Source organism: Mauremys reevesii, linkage group 2 (assembly GCF_016161935.1).
Source record: "Mauremys reevesii isolate NIE-2019 linkage group 2, ASM1616193v1, whole genome shotgun sequence".
In the NCBI taxonomy this organism is placed as follows: Eukaryota; Metazoa; Chordata; order Testudines; family Geoemydidae; genus Mauremys; species Mauremys reevesii.
In genome coordinates this window covers 160,226,781-160,249,232 of record NC_052624.1, presented here as the reverse complement: position 1 = coordinate 160,249,232, position 22,452 = coordinate 160,226,781, and the positions used below count along the sequence as shown (strand labels likewise).

Here is a 22,452-nt window from a genome sequence, read left to right as displayed (position 1 = left end):
TGTGACTGAAGACTTTTTTATTTCATACTTCTTTCTTCAGGATTGCCTGTCTTCTTTCTGGACTATTCTTGAATTCTCATGTTTGAGCAAAAAATATAGTTGTTACTCTATGGTAGCTGAAATAGGTAGATCTTCCTTTTACAATTTCACCTTTAAAGTAGTACTGAGTGTCATGGAATGCAATGAGTAATACTAACTGAGCAATATAGTAATAATAATTAAATAACTGCATTGACTCATTTTGTTTAGGAGAATCCATCCTCAACATACAGGATTCTGAAGACTATCCACCTTCAAGATCACCATCATTTTCTATCCTTTCAGAGTTATCTGCCAGTGATAGTGTTTCAGTCACATCATATGTGTCACATAGCCAAAGTATATCACCTGTAGCAAAAAGGAAAAAAAATCTCCATCATCCAAAAACAACCATAGATAAGTTTGTGATAAGAACCAGAAGATTACAAAAAGAGGTAACTGATGAAAAAAATGCCTGGTTTGTTTATAAAACCAGCTCTCTTTTCCGTATGATTGAGAACTCACACTTCATTAACATGGTTCAGTCATTAAGACCAGGATACAGTCCACCCAACAGAGCAGATGTCGCAGGCAAATTGCTGGATAAAGTGTATGAAAGTGAAATTGAGCAGTGTACAAAAGGTCTAGAGGACAAAATTGTTAACCTGAGTCTTGATAGGTGGAGCAATGTCCACAATGATCCTGTTGTATGTGCTTGTGTGACAACAGAAGAAGGGAATGTCTTCCTTACAGAAACAATTGATACATCACGGGGGAGGGATAGCTCAGTGGTTTGAGCATTGGCCTACTAAACCCAGGGTTGTGAGTTCAATCCTTGAGGGGGCGATTTGGGGATTGGTCCTGCTTTGAGCAGGGGGTTGGACTAGATGATCTCTTGAGGTCCCTTCCAACCCTAATAATCTATGATTCTATGATCAGGAAATGCACACACAGCAGAATACTTACTAGAAGTAAAAGTTATAACAAACCGTGAAAAAAAAATTCAAATGTCTAGTATGCAGCTTGGTCACAGACAATGCTGCAAATGTATCCAAGATGAGAAGAAATTATTGTGAAGAGAGTCCCAAGCTAATAACATATGGTTGCAGTGCTCATTTGATGCACCTCCTAGCCAAAGACTTCACTGTTCCAGAAATAAAGGCTAATGTTGTTGAAATTGCAAACTACTTCCATAACAACCACTTTGCAGCAGCTGCTCTGAAAAAAGTGGGAGGAACTAACTCTCCCACAAGACATGCAATGGAACTCAGTAGTGGACTGTTTTGAGCACTATATCAAGAACTGGCCTAATCTGATGACAGTTTGTGAACAAAATAGTGAAAAAATAGATGGCACAGTCACAGCCAGAGTTCTCAACATTGGGCTTAAGAGAAATGTTGAACACATGCTGAGTACCTTGAAGCCTATTTCTGTACCCTTGAACAAATGCAGGGAAATAGCTGTTTTATTGCTGACGCTGTTGAAATTTGGAAAGAATTGAGTGAGATCTTAAAAAGAGAAATATGCAATGACAGAGTTAAACTACAAGCATTAAAAAAATGAATGGGACAAGCACTATCTCCAGCTCATTTTCTTGCAAATATTCTCAATACTCAGTACTAGGGTCAAACCTTAACTGCTGAATAAAAGGAGTTGGCTATGACATGGACATCCAGCAATAATCCCTCCATAATGCCAGCTATAATAAACTTTGGAGCTAAGGGTGAACCATTCAAGAAATATCTTTTTGCTGATGATGTTTTAAAGAAAGTCACACCAGTGAACTGGTGGAAGTCACTTAAGCACTTGGATTCAGAGACTGTTGAAGCGATAATCTCACTTTTAACAACAGTAGCTTCTTCTGCTGGTGTAGAAAGAATATTTTCTTCCATTGGACTAATTCATTCCAAATTGAGAAACCGTTTGGGACCTGAAAAAGCAGGAAAGCTTGTTTTTCTTTTCCAGATTATGAACAAACAGGAAAATGAAGGTGAAGATGACTGAGTTAGCTGCAGAAGCCAATATTTTAAGTTTATCATGTTGACCTGGCTGACATAGTTGATTTAATATTTTTTTAGAAACAAATATTTCATTTAACTATTTTAGTTAAAGCAATTTTAACAAAAACAAACCTGATTTTAAAAAACTTGAATGTTTAACTAAATTCGTATGCTTGTTTTGTTAAATTATGTTTGCTGTTGAAAAAAAATCCAGAATACATAACATTGTTGCTTTAAATTTAAATGTCTGTCTGGTGATGTTCTTCTCCTAATACAGAATGGCAAGAAAATCCTCCAAATATTAATTATTAACCTGTTGAACTGGAGATAGTTCACCTCCCAATGACTTCATAAATATCTGCTTCAATTACCTTTGGTAAATGAAATAACCAAACAATCATTCCTTTTCTGATATAGCTGTAAAACTCACCTGAAAAGTTTTTGAAATAAATCACTTAAAAAATGTATAGTGTATATCTTCTAAAAATGAAACCTACATCTATCTCTGAGTTGTGAAGAATATGTATTAAGGTTATAACAACCAACAAGAATGCACTTTTATTTAGAAATCCATGGTTAAATTGAGTCTTCCTGACTAGTGATTTAAATCAAATCCACCCTGCCTGCAGGTATCACCCCTATAATGTTTATGGTATTGTGACTCATCACAGGAAAGACACAGAAACCCAAATTTAAGATTTAAAAAACTTGAAGAAAAAACTATTTTCAAACCTTATGTAGCCCATGCTGCCAAGTTGCACATTTGAAGCCTGATCTAAAGCAAGTCAGTGAAGAGACTCCCATTGACTTCAATGGGTTTTAGAATGTTTACTACTCATGTGCAAAAGGCTATAGACGTTTAAGTCTTTGCAAGAGTGGTACCTTAAATTGTAAATTTATTTATGAATAGATTATAATAAGTTGCCCTTTTATTTGTAGTTTTGAGTCTACATGTTTTATTATTGATTTAGCAACCAAATTATTTTATAAAACATTTGTAGTTCCACTTTAAGGTTACTGGTTTGAGTGCCAAAGAACTTTGCCAAATATACATTCCTTCTCAAAGACACATTGGCCCAATGAGGGACTGTAGGATGTTTCACTGCAACACTGGAAACATCTTACACATTATAGCCACAAATGTGCTACAAGGATTGTAGCATTTAAAGGATTTTAACACATTCTCACTGTACCTCCATTACACATATTTATTATATAATTTAATATCTAATTATATAGAGAGGAAACAACTGTATTCCTTAACTACAAGTACCAGATCTCCAGTTATATTTGAGGATATCCTCTGTGGATTTGTGATGTGCAAAAACAATTGAGAACCTAAAGGAGGGAAATATGTTAGTTATTATTTTTATGTAAGAATAACATTACATTATTAGTGTGGCCGCAATTCGACAGTATTGGCCTCCGAGTGCTATCCCACAGTGCACCATTGTGACCGCTCTGGACAGCAATCTGAACTCGGATGCACTGGCCAGGTAGACAGGAAAAGCCCCGCAAACTTTTGAATTTCATTTCCTATTTGCCCAGCGTGGAGCGCTGATCAGCACAGGTGACCATGCAGTCCCAGAATCAAAAAAGAGCTCCAGCATGGACCGTACGGGAGATACTGAAGCTGATCTCTGTAGGGGGAGATGAATCTGTTCTATCAGAACTCCGTTCCAAAGGACGAAATGCCAAAAATCTCCAAGGCCATGATGGACAGAGACCACAATAGGAACTCAACACAGTGCTGCATGAAACTTCAGGAGCTGAGACAAGTGTACCAGAAAGCCAAAGAATCAAATGGACCCTCATGGAGGGAGGGGCGACTGACGACTGTAGCTATCCCACAGTTCCCGCACTCTCCGAAAACCATTTGAATTCTGCGCTGAGTTCCCAAAGTCTGAAGGGTCAAAAACATTGTTGCGGGTGGTTCAGGGTATATGTCATCAGCCTCCCCACACACCCCGTGAAAGCAAAGGGAAAAAAATCGTTTCTCACCTTTTTTCAATGTCATCGTATGTCTACTGGATGCTGCTGGCAGACGCAGTGCTGCAGCGCTACACAGAAGCATCCCCTTGCCTTGCCTTGCCTTGCCTTGCAGATGGCAGATGGTACAGTATGACTGATATCTGTCATCGTCATCCCATGGGTTCGCCTGGCTGGCCTCAGTGAGGTCGGCCAGGGGCACCTGGGCAAAAATGGGAATTACTCCAGGTCATTCTCTTCTTTAAGTTTTGTCTAATGGAGATTCAGTCCTGCCTGGAATATCATGGCAGCTGGAGACTTCTGCCTCAGGCTGCTCTTCCAGTCAGCAGCACCATGCGGTTGCGCCTACCCCATGCTACCAGGGATCACAGATACTTAGACCTCTACATTTTGCTGCAAATAAAAAAATTAAGCTGCCATTTAGAACTGTCCCCCAACATACATATCCTGGGACATTTTGTATTTTACCAGTGTCAACCAAAGGCCCACACACAAATGGAGATTCAGTCCTGCCTGTGCTTCTATCCCTAGTGCTTGTCACAGATTCTCATTTTCAGCTATAGGCTGAGCAAGTGCAGAATGGTGGTTCACTCTACTTCGCTGTAAGCCAACCACCCTCCCCTCCCTGCTTGCAGAGGCAATAAAGTCAGTGTTGTTTCTTATTCATGCATTTTTTATTACTTCATCACACAAATGGGAGGATAACTGCCATGGTAGCCCAAAAGGGGTGGGGGAGGAGTGAAGCAATGGGTGGGGTTGTTGCAGGGGCACCCCCTAGAATGGCATGCAGCTCATCATTTCTGCAGGATGTCTGGGGCTCTGACCTGGAGTGGCCGTTTGCCTCTCTGGTTCTTTAGTAGGCTTGCCTGACATTCTAGGCAGGACTGACTCTCCATTAGACAAAACTTAAAAAAGAGAATGACCTGGGGAGTCATTCCCATTTTTGTCCAGGCGCCCCTGACCGACCTCACCGAGGCCAGCCAGGAGCATCTGTGACAGCAGCAGACGGTACAGTATGACTGGTAACCATCTTTCAACTTGCAAAGCAGCAGACGGTACAGTAGGGCTGGTAACTGTCTTTGCTAACTTGCAAAAGGCAAGGGGATGCTGCTGTGTAGCACTGCAGTACCGCATCTGTCAGCAGCATCCAGTAGACATATGGTGACAGTGAAAAAAGGCTGAACGGGCTCCATGGTTGCCGTGCTATGGCATCTGCCCGGACAATCCAGGGAAAAGGGCGTGAAATGATTGTCTGCCGTTGCTTTCACGGAGGGAGGATCGACTGATGACATTTACCCAGAATCACCCGCGACACTGTTTTTGCCCCATCATGCATTGGGATCTCAACCCAGAATTCCAATGGGCGGGGGAGACTGCGGGAACTATGGGATAGCTACCCATAGTGCAACGCTCCAGAAGTCGATGCTAGCCTCGGTACACGGACGCACACCGCCAAATTAATGTGCTTAGTGTGGCTGCGTGCACTCAACTTTATACAATCTGTTTCCAAAAATTGGTTTCTGTAAAATCAGAATAATCCCGTAGTGTAGACATACCTCTTCTCTTTCACTGGCACTGCAATATACAACTCCCAGCCTGTGTTAAAGAGTCTCCACTACCTCCAGTCCTCACTCCCACTCTGCTCTAGCTCCACACTCAACTCACCTTCCCTCCCCAGAGGGTATAGGATTTGGGGGGGGCTTTTTTGGGCAGGGGCTCAGTGAAGCAGGTGACTGTGCAGGGGGAATCTCTCCTTGTTAGCAGTCTCAGTGGGTGCGTGAGTGGAAATCTCACCTGGATTCAGAGGATCCAGTGGGCAAGGGGAGTGGAACGGGTTGGTGAAGCAGGTAGCTGTGGGGAGAGGTCAGTGAAGTAGGTGACTAAGGGGCAGGTGTATCCCAGCTGGGAGGTGTGACTCTGGGGTCGTCTCTTCTCTTGGGGGCGACTGTGGGGGAGTCTCATGTTAGGGGAGGTTCTCTCCTGTTGGAGGTAACTAGGGGGCATCTTTCCCAGTTTAGAGTGATTGTGAGAAGGGGCAGTGAAACAGGTGACTATGAGAAAGGGGTCAGTGACTGTGGAGGGGGTCTTTCCTCTTGGGGTGTCTGGGGGGGTGTCTGTGGGGGTTCAGTGCTGGGGGGTCTCTTCCTTAGGGGATGATGCGGGGCAATGCAGGAGTTGATCGGGAGCTGTGGGGGTCAGCGCAGGGGGGGTCTCTCCATTGGGAGGATGGGGAGTCAGTGCAGGGGGCAGGGCGGCAGGGCAGGAGGGGGCTGGGAGTCTTTCCCTTTGATGGTGATGGTGGTCAGCACAGGGGGTGATGGGGCTGTGGGGGTCAGTGGAGCAGGTGATGGAGCAGTGCAAGGAGTGGGGGCAGTGCAGGGGTGGCTGGGGAGTGCTCTCCCTTGGGGAGGTGATGTGGGTCAGCGTTGGAGTGACAGGGCTGGGAAGGTCAGTGTGGGGCATGATGGTGGCAGCACAAGAGGTGACAGGGCTGTTGGGGGGCCGTGTGGGGTGATGGGGCTGGGGGCAGTGCAGGGGATGGGGCAGTGGGGTCAGTGTGGGGCTGACAGGGGCAGTGTAGGGAGTGTGAGGGTGACGGGGCAGTGCTGGGGTGATGGGGTCAGCGCGAGGTGTGACGGGGCAGTGGGGGTTGACAGGGCTGGGAGGGTCAGTGCGGGGTGACAGGAGCAGAACCAGAGGTGATGGGATTGGGGGTGACGGGGCTGGGGGCAGCACGGGGTGACGGGTCTGGGAGGTCAGTGCGGAGGTGACGGGGCAGCGCGGGGGGGTGACGGGTCGGGGGGGCAGCGCGGGGGGGTGACAGGGCTGGGGGGCAGCGCTGGGTGAGGACGAGCGGGGGGGCAGCGCGGGGTGAGGACGAGCGGGGGGGCAGCGCGGGAGGCGCAGCGCGGGGTCCCCGCACTCACCCAGCCCGGAAAGCAGGGCTGCCAGCCCCGCCAGGCGCAGCCCCCACCCCATGCTGCGGGCGGCTCGCGCTCCGAGCGGCGGGCGAGTAACGGCCCCGCCCGAGGGGATCCTGAGCGCGAGGCTGACCCCGCCCCCCGGGGCACGCGGCCGGGGCTCCTGTGCCGGGCCCGGAGGGGACCTGGCTCCCTGGGGCGCAGCGCGGGAGCGGCCCTGATCTCAGCCCGGCCCGAGAGCAGGAGGTGCGGGACCGGGGAGCCCCCCTGAGGCATGACAACGCGAGGCAGCGGTTTTACAAAACTGGCATCTTTAATTATTACTTTTAAAAAACAAACAAAAACCACATAGAATGGAAACCCCTTCAGGATAGCCCAGCCCTTAGAAAAGTGGCATTTGTATTTTCTGTAAATCTTCCTACAAAAGACAAGCTCCAAGCTGCGACACAATTTAGAGTGCAAAGGTTTAGACAAGTACAATTTACGAATACATCTAAGACAGGTTCTGATTGTTCAGATAGTTTTCAGACAATAGGGCTAAGTGTTAGACTTACACATGAAATCAGTAGTCATCTTCAATATTCACCATCTATTTAAAATTTGAGGCGCTACTTTATTCCATAGAAATAGTGATCTCAGAATGAAGTTTATTGCATTACTGCCCTATTCTGCACATAATATTGCTAATTGCTATAATACCATTGCTAATGGTATGCTGGGAGTGTGAAAACTCTATTAATATTAAAGGCACACAATTTAGCACAGTTATAGCATAGGCATTCACAAGTTTAAATACAATTAAGCAGGCCTTTTCCTGGGGATAGTTTCATAATTCAGATTCCCCTCCCACCCTGTACACTGAGTCATTCATGTCATGAACTGTCTACAAAAGACCTGGGAAGACATGCACCTTATTGACAGAAAGGCTGAATAGCTTTAGCTAGGCAACCCCCAATAAGGTAGGAGAGAAATAAACCAATGATAATCCTAAAAACAACCAACCTACCTTGCTATATATTTTTGATGAAGTTGTACATATTTTAATAGAGTTTAAATCTTATTCTTTACATTTATGGGGAACCACAGTAGTTCAAGTATTTTATTATTACAAACGCAAACTTTATATATATTTATATAAGTATATATACACACAGATTTTTTGGCAAATATGGGGAAATTTACAAAACAAGTTTGTGCTAAGTGGCTAAGACAAAATGAGAAAGCTTAGCATTATTTTGAACAGTAATTGTTTCAACCTTCTGTAATTTGTGTAACAGACATCATCATGGCAGTCATGCATCTACAACACTGTGTCAATATAATCTAGTGGAACATAATCCAATAATCCAACTTCACCTTGGTTCACATACCTCAATTGACATCCAAGGGCATCTTTTTTCAGGCACAGATTTAAATTGGATTTTAAAAATAACATGCTTTAGCCAGTGTCAACATCCTGACTGACACTAAAATCAAAGTTTGAAAGGTAGGTTAAAATTATGTACATTGGGGTCAGCGGGGTGCTAGGGTATAAAGTGCTCAAAAAATTCTCAAAGGGCCTAGATAAACAATACGCATCATTCCTCTTAATATTTTGCAGTGTCTCTTGCTGTCAGACTGTCTAATGTAATCAAAACTCAAGATCACTCCCTTCCTAAAACAAGAAAAGGCTACCATTTTTCGTACCTTTATTTTAATATCCCATTTAACGTATTAGTGGTAAATTAGTAGAGGTTTCTGGTCTAGCTACTTAAAATTGTGTATTTAAAAACCATTTAAATTAACTGCCCTAGTATCCTTTATTGTCTATAGCTTAGTGTCAGTCAGCATGAAGTTAAAATTTTCTTTATTGTTTAAAAAGTGTGTTTATATTAAACACACCAGTAAAAACATATACACAAACATGTTTATAGGATATTTCATCTTCCTTTCAAAATATACTGGCATCTTATTTCACTTGTGCCCTTAGTTGTATATACAGGAATAATGGTTTCTAGTCCAAGCAAAACAAGAACATGTAAACAATATTTTTGTTAAATCAAGTGGCCTGATTTTTACAATTCCATTTTTTAACACCTGCCTGGGTAATAGTTTTTTTACTCTTCATTGTACATATAGTAAGACAATAAGCCACATGGAATATTTAATGATTGTGTCTCATCATAAGATGTGGGAAACAAAAAGTAACTCCCAAGTGCTGTATTTTAGATGATTTTACTGCAGACTAATCCACTTCCAACTGGATAGTCCAACTTCAGTTTGCAAAGCCACGATACTCACACACGGAGCTAAGAACAGACTTGATGTATTCCGTTCCTATAGCTTTGATAGAGGTATCTTTGTTTAATATCTTACATTCCTTGTGTTTCCATCTCATTTTCCATATCCAGTACTGCAGAAAGGCGGCTCTGTGGGATATCATGGGCCATTTGATGCAAGAAGGATAACGAATTGCAGCTCAGTTTTAGTGAATAGGTCAGTTTGTGAGAGGGTAAAAGAGAAACTAAAAACTACATGGGAGGTAAAGGTGCAGGTCGAGAAGGAAAATAGTGTCCCTGAGGTACGTTCTTCTGTTGTGGTGGAGGTGGCCTGTAAGGGGGACAAAGATGTCAGTTTAGATTACATCCATTATATGCATATAGAGAATGTGCCCTAATTCTCCTGCTCTGTGTTAGAGTCATGTCTTTGATGGTCTCTCCCTATGCACCCCTTCCCATAATTTCAGCTGCCATCTCTACACTAATGACTCCCATCTAACACTCTCTCTCTCTGCACAGGCTTTTTTCTTCTATACTATATGAAACTTCTAACATTTCCTGAGTCACACTGCTTTCCCAAATTAGGCATTTTGGAGTGAATTTTTCCTCTACCCAAACCAATTTAAAACACAAATTACTATACCATACAAACTATTTTATATAAGTGTCTGTCTGTGCTTTATTAATTAGCACCTTAAGGACACAGGCATCAATACAACATTTTGTGCATTTAAATAAATGGTTAGACCAAAAAAGTTGTATATTTATTATGTATTTTAGAGTGAAACTAAATAGAAAGCTAAAACTGGATGCTCAAAGCTGATAGAAAGCATCCACACTTTTCGTAATAATGTACCTACCATTAAGAGTGTAAGAGGTGTCATCAGACAACATACGTTTTATAAATTTCAATGCACCCCTTTTTTCTTATGGCCCTTTCATTGACGTCTGTAGCTTCATTATTTGGTGTATACATGATATGAGATATGAGAAAAACTTTTACACACATGAACACAAAAAGAGGGTTAGAGTCAGAATGACAAGCTACGAGTTTCCCCAAATTGTGTGCTCAAGTTCTCAATTTTACATTTGCACTAATATGTATTATAAAGGAGTTTCCCCAGTAGCAAAATTGTCATTACTGACCTTGTAGGTATCTTATACTGCTGCTGCTCCTGGTGTGGCTGAGGATAATTGTAAGGCTGGTGATAAGCTGGTTGATGATGATTAACTGCATAAGGTGGCACAGTGAATCTGTTTGCTGGCATGTCCTATGAGGAAATAAAGATCATCATTCGATATTCAAAAAGAAAGAAAAAAAAAATCACACAAACAGGAACTAGAGGAAGATTTGCTTCTTTAGTAATTTCACTGGAATGTAGGGCCACTCACTAGCAGATTTGGAGATGTAATGGGGAAATAGGGAAATGCTATTTCATACTCATCAGCTAAACGGCATTACGTCAGTTCCAGAGAACTTAAAAGTGACAGAAGTTTACAGTACTGTAGTTTGAAAATAGAGAAATGCTGATCAAGAACATGTGGCTCTCTGTCTAAGAGACAGACTCTGATGACCCTGAGTATGTCATTTAACCGTGCTTTGATTTACCCCTCTCTGAAATGGAGATAATGCAGAAGGAGAAACCTGAGGTGCAGAAGGGTATGCTCTGGGTATGGTGAGCCACATTGTCCCTGATCAGCACTCTTCCCTTTTCAAACTACAATACTTTCTAGACTGCTTATGGTTTCAGAGAATGCACTTCCAGTTGGCTCTCAAAGACAGTTTAAGAAACATAAACCATAAGAGTCCCATTCCCCCCGCCCCTTAAATTTAACTACTAAGAAGTTAAGAAAATAATCCATTTCCTCACTGGCAACACCCCTTTCTACTACAGACAGTAAATTACTACATTCAATATGTAGTTGGCCTATCTATTGGTGTTACAAAATGGCAAATCCTGATGTGCTTTAGAAGGTTGCTGCTTGAGAAATGTTTAATGGATCAAACTAAATCATCTAATCCTAGTCCTTCCCACCATCCAAAAAAACTTTTACTTTGTTTAAAATAAAAGCCTCCTGATTAAAATAATCTTATTTCCTAGCAACAGTCTGATGTGGTATGTAACGAAAAGAGGAAAATACTACTATATTTTGATTTAAGACTTTGCAGTCACCTTTAATAGTTTGGCACAATTATGTGTAGGAGTGCATTATAGGTCAGTAGAAAAATATAGACAAGATGTTAGTATGTACCATCTATATTTTAAAGCACATTTTATATATAGATCTTAAAAATGTAATGAGACTGCAATCTCTCAGTCGTGCTTCCAAGCTGGTATTTTTACTGTAGCTTTGCAATATCAATAATGTACTATACTTGGAATTACTTAGATATTTTCTTCTTTGAAAACTTTTGGGCTTCAGAGGATATCTTCCTCATTAATATTATTGGTTGTTTATACAGTCCCATAAGGAGTACAGACAAATAAGAAATGGATTCTTCATCATAAATTATATATAGGCTATTACTGTAAAATTTTAGGTCCTACAGAAAGCATAGTCATTAGTATTTCTTTACAGTGTATACATTACATGTGAGGGGAGTGAAGAGCTGAGATACGAGATTATATTGCTTTAAAAAGCAAAAACAAAAAACCCACCAACCAAAAATAGGTATTAATAGTTTTGGAGTAATTCTTGCTTTTATTATCCATTTATCAAGTCAACCTTCTACCCACTCTGTTACTTTCAAAACGGACAATAATTGCTCTCAAAGATTGAGAAAAAACAAGTCTCACCTACCATGGGTACACTCCTCGAAGTATAAGGCATGTTCTGCTGGAAGTTTCCTGGGTCTGTCTCTGTGCGAGGAGGAGTTGGCACACTTGTATGTGATCTGGAATTAGATTTGTATGGGCCACATTGAGTGGTCAACCATCTTACTATAATTCAATAGGATCATCAACATGTTATGACACTTCTTATACATACACACTGGCTGGATTTAAGTCTGTGTTTAAGAACTATTATTTTACTCCCTAAATTCATCAGTAAAATGTATGTCACTCTCTACAGGTGCCTATGTCCAGACATACTGTGAGCCTTTCTCTTCCAAGGAATAGATAATGTCCCTTTGTCCCAAAGAATGTGCCCAGAAAACAGAAACAGACAACATCAAATGACACTAAAAAGAATGGCCTGAGGTCCACTGATATCAGGTCACTTGCCTCCTATACTGCAACTGCGTGGAATAAACCTGCCTGATCTCCACTCGTGGGGATCTCAGGTTTACATCCCAGGACTACTGACAATCAGTTCTTTGGAATCATCTTCTGTAGAGGAGTCTGTGGCCAGTTTATGAAGTGTCAGCAAAAGGGGTGGGGTGGGAAATCTACTTACCGATGACAATGTGATATCGTTCTCCTGAACCATTGCTTCAGCGCCTTTCTCTTTGCAAATGCTACAGCAGCAGCTAAAAGGAGTGGAAGGACCAGGAAAAAGAATACCAGCAACCCATCTCTCAAGGAGGTGTCTTTGTCTGGTAGGGAAAGGGTGAGAAAGAAAAGCAGACAGAATTAGTTTTCACAGTATCACCACTACTAAGTGTGGAGATTAATGGAAGGAGGAGGCACACATCAGAGCCCTAGGGGGGCTCCTATTAGGGCCCTAGTGGGGCTCCGGGTGTTCACTACTTCCCACCACCCAACACAGATGTAATGAGGTTGAGTAGCGTCCGCAAAAGAGAAACTAACAACTAAATTATTCCTCAAGAAAGGCTTTTAATGACTTACGACTATAAAGGCAACACAGACAGAATAAGAAGAACAGAATTAAAGACCAACACTGAATGAGGATTAATATAAATGACAAATTATACTGGAAACAGGCACAAGTACAAGTAATATTATGCATTAACTACTTATTCCTATAAGTACATATATATAAGACAATTAATATTGGAAACAGTTACAAGAACATGCAATGCTGTTATTTTTGATTAGCTAACAACCTTACAGGCATTATACCCACCTCCAATAGCATATAATTTTATATGTGATACTACTACATTGATTAACTATATTTTACCAATCTTAACATATATATCTCTCTTTATCTAATCAATACACTTTACTAACTTTTATGCTAACTTTATGGTAACTTATACTGAAGTCAGGCACAGTGACTTGCATAGTTACTATGATTTATAGTCTGTTGACCTTGCCCACACCGTACCCGTTTCCAGCAAGGCACAAATACATATACTGTTGCTATATAATGATTTACTATTAACTACTACTACTTTTAAACAACTTAAACAATTTATTGATAAACTTAACCTATAGTATTAATACAGACTTAAGATTAACCAGCTCGAGCATTACCAGACCGTTTTACCTAATACCTCACCCTGTTTTCATCCAAAGATACATTACCTTTCAGTTGACCATTCCCTGCACTGGCCAGGCACAGATAGTCAGTGAAGTGCAAGTCCCTTTGGTTCAGGGCGTGTATGTGAGCCTGACAAAGAGCGATCTCTTTTAGGTCAACACCACACACACTCATTTGTGCTTCTGCATTTTATTTATACAGTACTTGCTAGCCGTGCTTTTGAACAAGTCAACCAATCAAGGTGGCCAAATTTTACAGGGTGGCATTTGCGGTTGTTTTGAACTAATGAACTGTGCACCTTTGACCAGCTCATCTTTCCTTTTTGTGGCTAGTTGTGGTCAATTTGCTAGACTTAAAAAACCCTAAATCAGCTTAAAGATGTGTCTGGTTGCAGAGCATAGTAACCACAAGTCTGTATCAACCTTTACAGAGTTTCCTTCTTAATCTATAAAGCTTCCTAGATAGATTATGCTTATGCTTGCAGGATTCTACTATACTCGCTTCTTATAGCTTCCGGAAGTTTGAGGCCTAACAGTACTTAGCCTGACACTACTTGGCAGGGCTTATGCACATTAAGCACACTAAGCACTGCAATAGCACTGGGTTTTGACAGGACTGATTCTACAATTTTTCTCCATTCTGTAGAAAAGAAAAGCTAAAGTTGAGTATAATTGCTAGATGCATGCCCAATGGATTACTTTTTGGTGGTCATTTCAAAAGGGACAATATGTCAAAGAAGAGTAAAGCGTATGTTCTCCAGTATCCCTGTGCTATAATAGTATAGCACAGTAACATTGTAGTAAAAGACTCTCTTCGATGTGTCATCCTGAAGGGCCTGTCACCAGCTCAAGTTAAACAGGGCCGAAACAGAGCTCACCTCTTCCCCTACTCCCCTCAAATCCTCCCTTCTTGATTGCTGTGGGAAAGACCACTATCCTCCCTTAGCTCAGGTTCACAACCTTAGAGTCATTCTCCTTCTTCATTCATCCAGGCTGTCCCCAAGGCTTGTGGCATCGTTCTCCACAACCTAATGTATGAAAAGTCACAGAATCATAGAAATGTGGGGCTCAAAGGGATCTCAAGGGGGTCACTAGTCCATCCCTCCACATGGAGCCTTTATGCCCCTTCCTTTCTCTCCTGATAGTTCAGACACTTTTCCATACTCTAGAGAGTGATTTTTCAACTCAGTAACTACAACTGGCTTCCCCCTAGACCCCTATTACTCCATCCAAGAGAGCAGTCAACGTTATCCTCCTGACCTATTGCAAACCATGTCACTCCTGTCCTCATCTCTCTCTCTGCAGGTTCCTCATTGCTTACCATATCAGGTCTTTCCTTGCCTTGAAGGTATTGCACCAGTCTGCCCCAGGCTACAACTTGGATACTGTTTCCTACCGCATCCCCCTTGCCCAGCCATGCAAGCTTCACAACTCCCTTCAGTTCCTTTTCTAATAGTCTCTTTTACACATGGAATGCCCTCCCACCCCCAGTGCACTAGACTACCACTCTCTCATCACCCATGTCCCTCCTAAAGACATACTTTTTCTGCTAGGCTCCAGACACTAACCCATGTCTATCTAAAACCTCCAGGAGAGAGATTTCACAAAACAATAACCAAAAAACATACTAAACTGACCATAAGATCTTTGAGGCAGGGACTGCGTTACATTTGTGTATAGTGCAACACGAAGCACAGTCTGCACACAGATAATAAATGCTAGTTAAATGGTAATGTAGTAGTATGCTGTGCATGGTACCCTAACCCCCCTTCACGAGGCATAAGTCACACATGTACACTGCAGGTGTATATGCCAGCAGGAAAGAGAACACTAAACACCCCCCTCCCACCCCCTGCAAGTATTATGGGTGTTTACTCAGACTGTGCAAGCAATCATGTACATAAAACAGTTATTTCCATCTGCCACTATTTCTAGAAACAGGCCTTCACATTTTTAATGTATAGATTGGAATAGACAGATTCAAATCTGCCCCTCCTTACAAATTTTAGTTCTAGGTTGGATTCAAAACTGGAATGGGTCCCCATTTCCAGTTTGGACACAACTACTCTTGAAAGATTTTGGCCCACGATGACAGAAGTCATTAAAAACAGCTGGAATTGCAAGATTTCCAACATTCTAGAGGACAGAAGTCTCCAGCACTACAAGACACAAAGCCTAAGCTCTTGTGCTCGAAAGAACACTCACTGCAGTTTCAACCATCAGCACTTCAGCCAGTCTCATTTCCCAGGACAGCCAGACAACTAGGCACTGTATTTGCACACTCTGTCCAAATAGCACCAACAGCAAGAAGGGCATACTGCCCTGAAGTCATCTCATCACTACTTGCCATTATAAGGAGGTCCACTGTCTATGCTTCCTCCGTATCCTTTCGTGTCACAGTAGGGAGCGGCCCAACCTGAGTCACAGTGACAGTTCTTGTTGTTATTGCACACCTATAAATTAAAAAAACAAAACAAAAAAACCCACATATTACTTCCATTGCGACTGTAGCTCCACATAAGACTCTCCCCCTGCTAGTTGGTGGATCAAAGAGAAATGCTGCAAGGTGTCTTCAAAGGCTACAGCCCAACTCCTGAATCAGAAGGTTCCAAAAGAAAGGGTACTTACCTTGCTGTTACTGGAGTTTTTTGAGATGCATGGTACCTATGTGTATTGCACAGTGAGGTCCACATGGGTTTCATGGGTCGGGGACTGGAAAAATTCTTGGTAGCAGTGTTCACTGGTCTGCACGTGCACCCTGTGCTGGTTCGTGCTCCAAACCGAGGGTGTAAGAGGAGGCACGGAACGACCACCTCTCCAGTTCCTTCTCTAATGCAAATCACTCTAGGAAAGGATCCGAAGCAGAGGGGAAGGATGGCAGGTAGTGAAATATCCACATGGACCACACATCAAAGAACTCCAGTTACAGTAATGTAAGTAACCTTTCTTCTTCACATGATGGTCCCTGTAGATATTCCTCTGTAGGTGTCTCCCAAGCAGTATTCAGTGAAGAGGATGGTGAAAGGAATGCTGCACGATCGACTGCAGGACCACTATAATGAAGGAGGTGTCTGCAGAAGAGGCTTGTATCAGGGTGTAATGTCTAGTAAAGGTGTGAAGAGTCCCATACTGCCACTCTACAGATCTCCAGGAGTGGAGCATCCTGAAGAGAAGCCATGGAAGCAGCCAGGGCTCTGGTCAAGTGAGCCCTCAGGCTCTGAGGAGAAAGTCCCTGCAAGATCACAGGAAAGGCACATGCAACCAGAAATCGATGTGGAATGTCTGTGAGGATATTGCTTCTCCTTTTGTTTCCTCAGCAATGGAAACAAAGTCTCGGAGATTTCTGGAAATCTTTGCAGGTGGAAAGCTGAAGCTTGATGGAGATCCAGAGAATGGAGCTTACTGTCTTCTCTGGTGCCGTGAAGTTCTGGGTAGAAGACAGGGAGCTGTATTTATGACTTGGTGAATGGGAAATTCAGAGGGAACCTTTGGAATGAACTTGGGCTGTAACCTCAAGGAGACCTTCCCCCAGTGGAACACCATAGGGGGAAAGCCCATCATAAAGGCCCCGAGCTCACCCACTCTTCTGGCAGTGGTGATTAGAGTCAGGAAGGGCACCACAGACAGGTGAAGAAAGGAACAGGCCAATGGTTCACAGGGAGGATTCATGACTGTTGACAAAACCAGGTTGAGGTCCCAAGCTGGCCTTGATTTCTGTGTGGGGGATAGGTTCCAGTAAGGCCTTTCAGAAACCTTACGATCATACAGTGGAGGCAAAGGTTGAATAGCTATCACTGGCTGATAGAACATGTTAAACACTGCCAAATGCACACACAGAAAAGAGACAGGCCTGAGTCTTTGAGGGAAAGAAGGAATTCTGAGATGACAGGGATGTCCAAATCCTCGGGTATGCAATGAAGTTGACACCACACAGAAAATCTCCTCCATTTAGCTCAGGGGTGGGCAAACTTTTTGGCCCGAGAGCCACATTGGGGTTGTGCAACTGTATGGAGGGCCAGGTAGGGAAGACTGTGCCTCCCCAAACAGCCTGGCCCCTCACCTCCATCCGCCCCTCCCACTTCCCACCCCATGACTGCTCCCCTCAAAACCTCCAACCCATTCAATCCCCCCTGCTCCTTGTCCTCTGACCGCCCTCTCCCGGGACCCCGCCGCCTATCCAACCCCCGGCTCCCTGTCCCCTGACTGCCCCAACCCCTATCCACGCCCTCACCCCCAACAACCCCCCTGGGACTCCCACCCCCTATCCAACTGCCCTCTGCTCCTCCTCCCCTGCCCACCCACTCCTGGACCCCCCGCCTCTAACTTCCCCCCGGGATCCCAACCCCTTATCCAAAACCCCCTGCTTCCTGTCCCCTGACTGCCCTCCCGACCCCTATCCACATCCCCACCCCGTGACTGGCCCCCCGGGACTCCCACTGCCAACCCTCCCTGTTCCCCATCCCTGACCGCCCCAGAACCTCCGCCCCATCCAACTGCCCCCTCCTTCCTGACTGCCCCCCAGAACCTCCCACTCCCTTACCCAACTCCCCTGCTCCCCGCCCCCTTACCAGCACCAGGAGCTTGCAGCCGCGACACCCGGCCAGAGCCAGCTGCACTCCCCACACTGCCCAGCAGCAGCGGCGGGCCAGAGCATGGCCCACACAGCGACATGGCTGCCGGGGAAGGGAGACAGCAGGGGAGGGGCTGGGGACTAGGCTCTCCGGCCGGGAGGTTAGGGGCCGGGCAGGATGGTCCCACAGGCCAGATGTGGTCCGCAGGCCGTAGTTTGCCCACGTCTGATTTAGCTGCATAGCATCATTTCATAGAGTTTCCTGCTATTACTGAGGAAGGATTGTACCTCCTTGGAACACACTCTCATTAAGCTCATTATCCATCCAAATACCAGGCTGTTAGAGAGAGGAATGCTGGGTTGGGATGGTTGGTCCTGCCTCTGTTCTGTGTTAGCAGGTTCAGAAATGGTCGGATTCCTATGCATGGGAGCATTAGCATCTGGAGGATGCTGGTGAACCAAAACTGCCTCAGCTAGTAGGGTGCCACAAGAATCACTCACACTCTGTCCTGCTTAATTTTTTCCCTAGGACTCAGGGCCAGTGATGCAGTACTAAACTGAATAGTGCTGGAACCCTAGTTTTGCATGTTGTGGAATCTGTCCTCAGGTAAGTAAGCTGTGCCTGAAATCGAATTCAGAGTTGCGCCAATCAATTCTGTACCTTGTTCTGGAACTAAAATGGACTTTTCTAGGTTTACTGGACGTTTCTGTTGCTGCTCTGGTGTGGAACTAATGGTGCAGCCAGCAAATTGCTCCCTCCTCCTCTCTCTTGCCAGTGTTGGGGATGGTCCCACCCCTTCCTGCAGCTGGCTGTTTAGGAGAACTCGATCTTTAGCACCGACAGATTGGACCAATGGTTCCCATGAGTTCCTAACACACCCAATACGAGGCTGCGGCATCTTATCCATTTGGAAAGTGTGGGGGGGGACGACGACTGGGAAGGGGGGGCTGTCTTCTTATTAGAGGCTTTAGGAAGGGATCTTTACTATTTCATACCCTCCTCCCATCTCTTCCTAGAATACCTAGGCTTGGCATCTGATGGTCCAGAGCTGGGAAGTATCTGGCAAGGAGATGCGCTACTAGGTGACTCCTGTCGAATGGGGAGTGACAGCAGAGGTCTGACAACCAAATTGGGAGCATATCAACCACTCCATTAGCTAGTTGTCTATGAAGCCAAAAATTGCAGGATTGCCAGGTTTGAAATGAATGGCAAATATTGGGATTAGGGGGGTTCTCCAAAGTAATATCCACAGAAATCATGAAGATCACTCACTGGGAAGACCAAGAGGCAGGCCACACCGGATTTGACGCCTGGGATCTTAGGCATGCTAAGAACCCCAAACGTTAGGATTAGGAAGGGGGTGATGAGGATGGAGAAAAAACCTTAGACCTCCAAAACACTAGCTAACTACTAAAACACCAAAACTAGCTAGCTAAGGGGGAGGGAGGGAACTGTTTACACAATGGAAGCTAAAATTTTAGCAGGAATGATAGAGAAGCTGCAGACTCTGAGGAGTTCAGCCCCAGACCACGTGCCGTAGAGAGGAATTGGAGGGCATCCCCTAATGCCCTTGGTTCAGAGCACGAGGAGGCATAGGCGTGACCCATGCACACTACTAGCATGAAGTGTCTGGTCTCAAAGTGCATGTGTGCCCCACAGTGGAATACACACATAGGGACCATCACTTGAAGAAGAACTAGTACTTGGTTTCTATACACAGCATCTAGGATCTTTCCCCACAACCTGCTCAGTATGATCTTAAAACCAGGGCAGTTGTACTGGACTGAGAGCTGTCCTTGGTGCAGCAGTAGGTTGTGAAATGCTCCCACTCCCTCTAAGCCACCCCCTCCAAGACCATCAATCCAGCAGCAAACGACACTGTAGCAAAGTTATAAATACATGTTGGGTTTTCTATACATTTGTGAAGCACATTAATTGCTTATTTGGCACAAGCCAACGTTTCTATTAGTCCAGTACAGGGAAGAAATAAAAAACAAACAAAACCAGGAAGAGGGGAAATGGAGAAACAAAACCCCCAAACTGTTAAAGTGAACTGCAACATAATAGGATATTGTATTTGTTAAATCTCAAAGATTAAATACAACTTTAAGCAAGAGTCAGTTGGGAAGCCGCCATCTTGAGTCTGATTAAATAGAGAAGGACTGAGAATGCAGAAACAGTTGCAATGTATGGAAAAAAAGAGGAATTTAATTTAAAAAAAACTAAAAATCCCCAAACCCATGCCCTTCAGACACTTTAGCCACTGTTACAGTAACCCAGAGTACTAGAACTTCTCTTCTAACAATGTGAAAGTCCCTGCTTTCCCATCAGTTCTGCATTCTCATGCCTATTCTGAACCAGACAACTGCACTTTCAGCAGCAAGTGCTATGCTTTATCAATACAGAGGCAGCTTCTACTTCCACGAGGGTTATAGTTATGTAGCTAGTGAGACAGTGGCAGACATTTCTAGAAACTGTTTAAAAAATTCATTATAATGTTCATTTTTATACACAGATTTATTTTTGTTCAGTAAGTGTGTATCTATGAAAACCTCAGAGACTAATTTTTACATCTTAGATTTTTAAGGCCAAATGGCACCACTGTAATCATCTAGTCTGACCCTGTACATAGAACATGCAAGAGAATTTCACCCAGTAATTCCTGCATCCAGCACAATAACTTATGGGTGAGCTATAGCATTTTTTAAAATCAAGATTGAGCATCTTTCTAAAAGATTTCAAGTGCTGGAAAATCCATCACATCCCTTAGGTAGTTGTTCCAATGGTTAATTACCCTCATTGTTAAAATTTTGTGTCTTATTTTCCTTCAGTGTCCATCCACAATAGTAAACAAACTATGCTGGACAGACTGGGTTTAAACCTATTTAAATGCTGTTTTGCCAGACTTTTATAAACTCTGCTTAAATAAAATCATTTCTGGACTACGCAGCCTATAAGCAGTTGTATTAAAATAAACATTTTTGTCAACAGTAATGCTTGGGTTATACTAGCCAGACAAAACATTGTACTAAAACAGTTTTTAAAACCTATTCAGCTCACATTATTTAATAACCAGTGAAGATGGAACATCAAGGTGACTTTCGTGTTAACCGCACAGAAAAGCAACTTCTCATAATAAATCCCACCCTTTAGGGCTTTCAAACAAAAAGTAGTGTTTCTACATTAAACAGCTTTCTGTTAGTTCAAGAGTGAGCAAACTTTTTGGCCCGAGGGCCACATCTGGGTATTGTATGGCGAGCCATGAATGCTCACGAAAGTGTGGATTGTGCGGGAGGGGGTGCGGGCTCTGGCTGGGAGTGCGGGCTTTGGGGTGGGGCTGGGGATGAGGGGTTTGGGGTGCAAGAGGATGCTCCGGGCTGGGACTGATGGGTTTGGAGGGCAGGAGGGGGATCAGGGCTGGGGCAGTTGTCTGGGGCACAGGAGGGGGCCAGGGGTGCAGGCTCTGGGCGGCACTTACCTCAAGCAGCTCCCAGAAGCAGCAGCACGTCCCCCCTCTGGCTCCTATGTGGAGGTGCAGCCAGGAAGCTCTGCACACTGCCCTGTCTGCAGGTGCCACCCCTGCAGCTCCCATTGGCCGTGGTTCCCAGCCAATGGAAGTTGCAGGGATGGTGCTTGGGGCGGGGGCAGCATGTAGAGCCCCCTGGCTTTCCCTACGCACAGGAGCCAGAGGGGGGGACATGCCACTTCTGGGAGCCAGCAGAGTGGGGCAAGCCCCTTACTCCGCTCACCGGCTGGAGTGCCAGAGCAGGGCAAGCCCCAGACCCTGCTCCCCGGCGGGAGCTTGAGGGCCGGATTAAAACATCTGGAGGGACGGACACGGCCCCCGGCCCGTAGTTTGCCCACCCCTGTGTTAGTTACATTCTTTAGGTAGTGATCAATGAAAGGTTTGTAGCAGTAAAACAGCTAATTATTAAACACAAGTTACTGGGCTCAATACAGAGGTGAGTGAAATTCCATAAAACGAAGTCAGACTAGATGCTATAGTGGTCTGTTCAGGCCTTAAAAATCAATGAATCTGAGCTTTCTTACTGAAGAACATCCCGAGAAAATGATATTGCCCAATATGAGAAATACCCAAGAAATACTGCAGGACTTTCAGGGAACATTCAGACCAGGCTGGATCAGAATAGAAAGGCACCTTTATGCCTGACTTACTCCATGTCCATGGCATTTTTTCTCCACATCGCAGTCATAGTTCAGAACAGAGACACTTACACACTGGAAGTGCCTACAGATCTAGGGAAGTAAAAAGAAACAAGATGACTCCGAATACAAATATGATGGTT

The 22,452-nt window shown here is 44.0% G+C and overlaps 2 protein-coding genes across 10 annotated transcripts in view; both read right to left on the bottom strand.

Annotated features, from left to right (window-relative positions):
- ADAM32 (ADAM metallopeptidase domain 32) overlaps positions 1 to 7,045 on the bottom strand; it is a 37,612-nt gene extending 30,567 nt beyond the window's left edge. For 7 of the 9 annotated variants that reach the window (XR_005593869.1, XM_039523618.1, XM_039523611.1 and 4 more), the window contains exons 1-2: positions 6,935 to 7,045; positions 3,283 to 3,356 (exon numbers count right to left, since the gene is read on the bottom strand). Coding sequence is in view for 8 of the 9 variants with exons in the window: in XM_039523618.1 (XP_039379552.1) it covers positions 3,283 to 3,356; positions 6,935 to 6,986 (126 nt within the window). In the remaining variant the exon portion in view is untranslated. The remainder of the gene's footprint in view (positions 1 to 3,282; positions 3,357 to 6,934) is intronic. The other 2 variants (XM_039523612.1, XM_039523614.1) reach the window with 1 other exon arrangement.
- Positions 7,046 to 7,228: 183 nt separating this feature from the next.
- ADAM9 (ADAM metallopeptidase domain 9) overlaps positions 7,229 to 22,452 on the bottom strand; it is a 63,328-nt gene continuing 48,104 nt past the window's right edge. Inside the window, exons 17-22 of the mRNA XM_039523610.1 lie at positions 22,322 to 22,402; positions 15,922 to 16,027; positions 12,586 to 12,724; positions 11,989 to 12,082; positions 10,333 to 10,457; positions 7,229 to 9,517 (exon numbers count right to left, since the gene is read on the bottom strand). Coding sequence (XP_039379544.1) covers positions 9,439 to 9,517; positions 10,333 to 10,457; positions 11,989 to 12,082; positions 12,586 to 12,724; positions 15,922 to 16,027; positions 22,322 to 22,402 — 624 coding nt within the window. The 3' untranslated portion in view covers positions 7,229 to 9,438. The remainder of the gene's footprint in view (positions 9,518 to 10,332; positions 10,458 to 11,988; positions 12,083 to 12,585; positions 12,725 to 15,921; positions 16,028 to 22,321; positions 22,403 to 22,452) is intronic.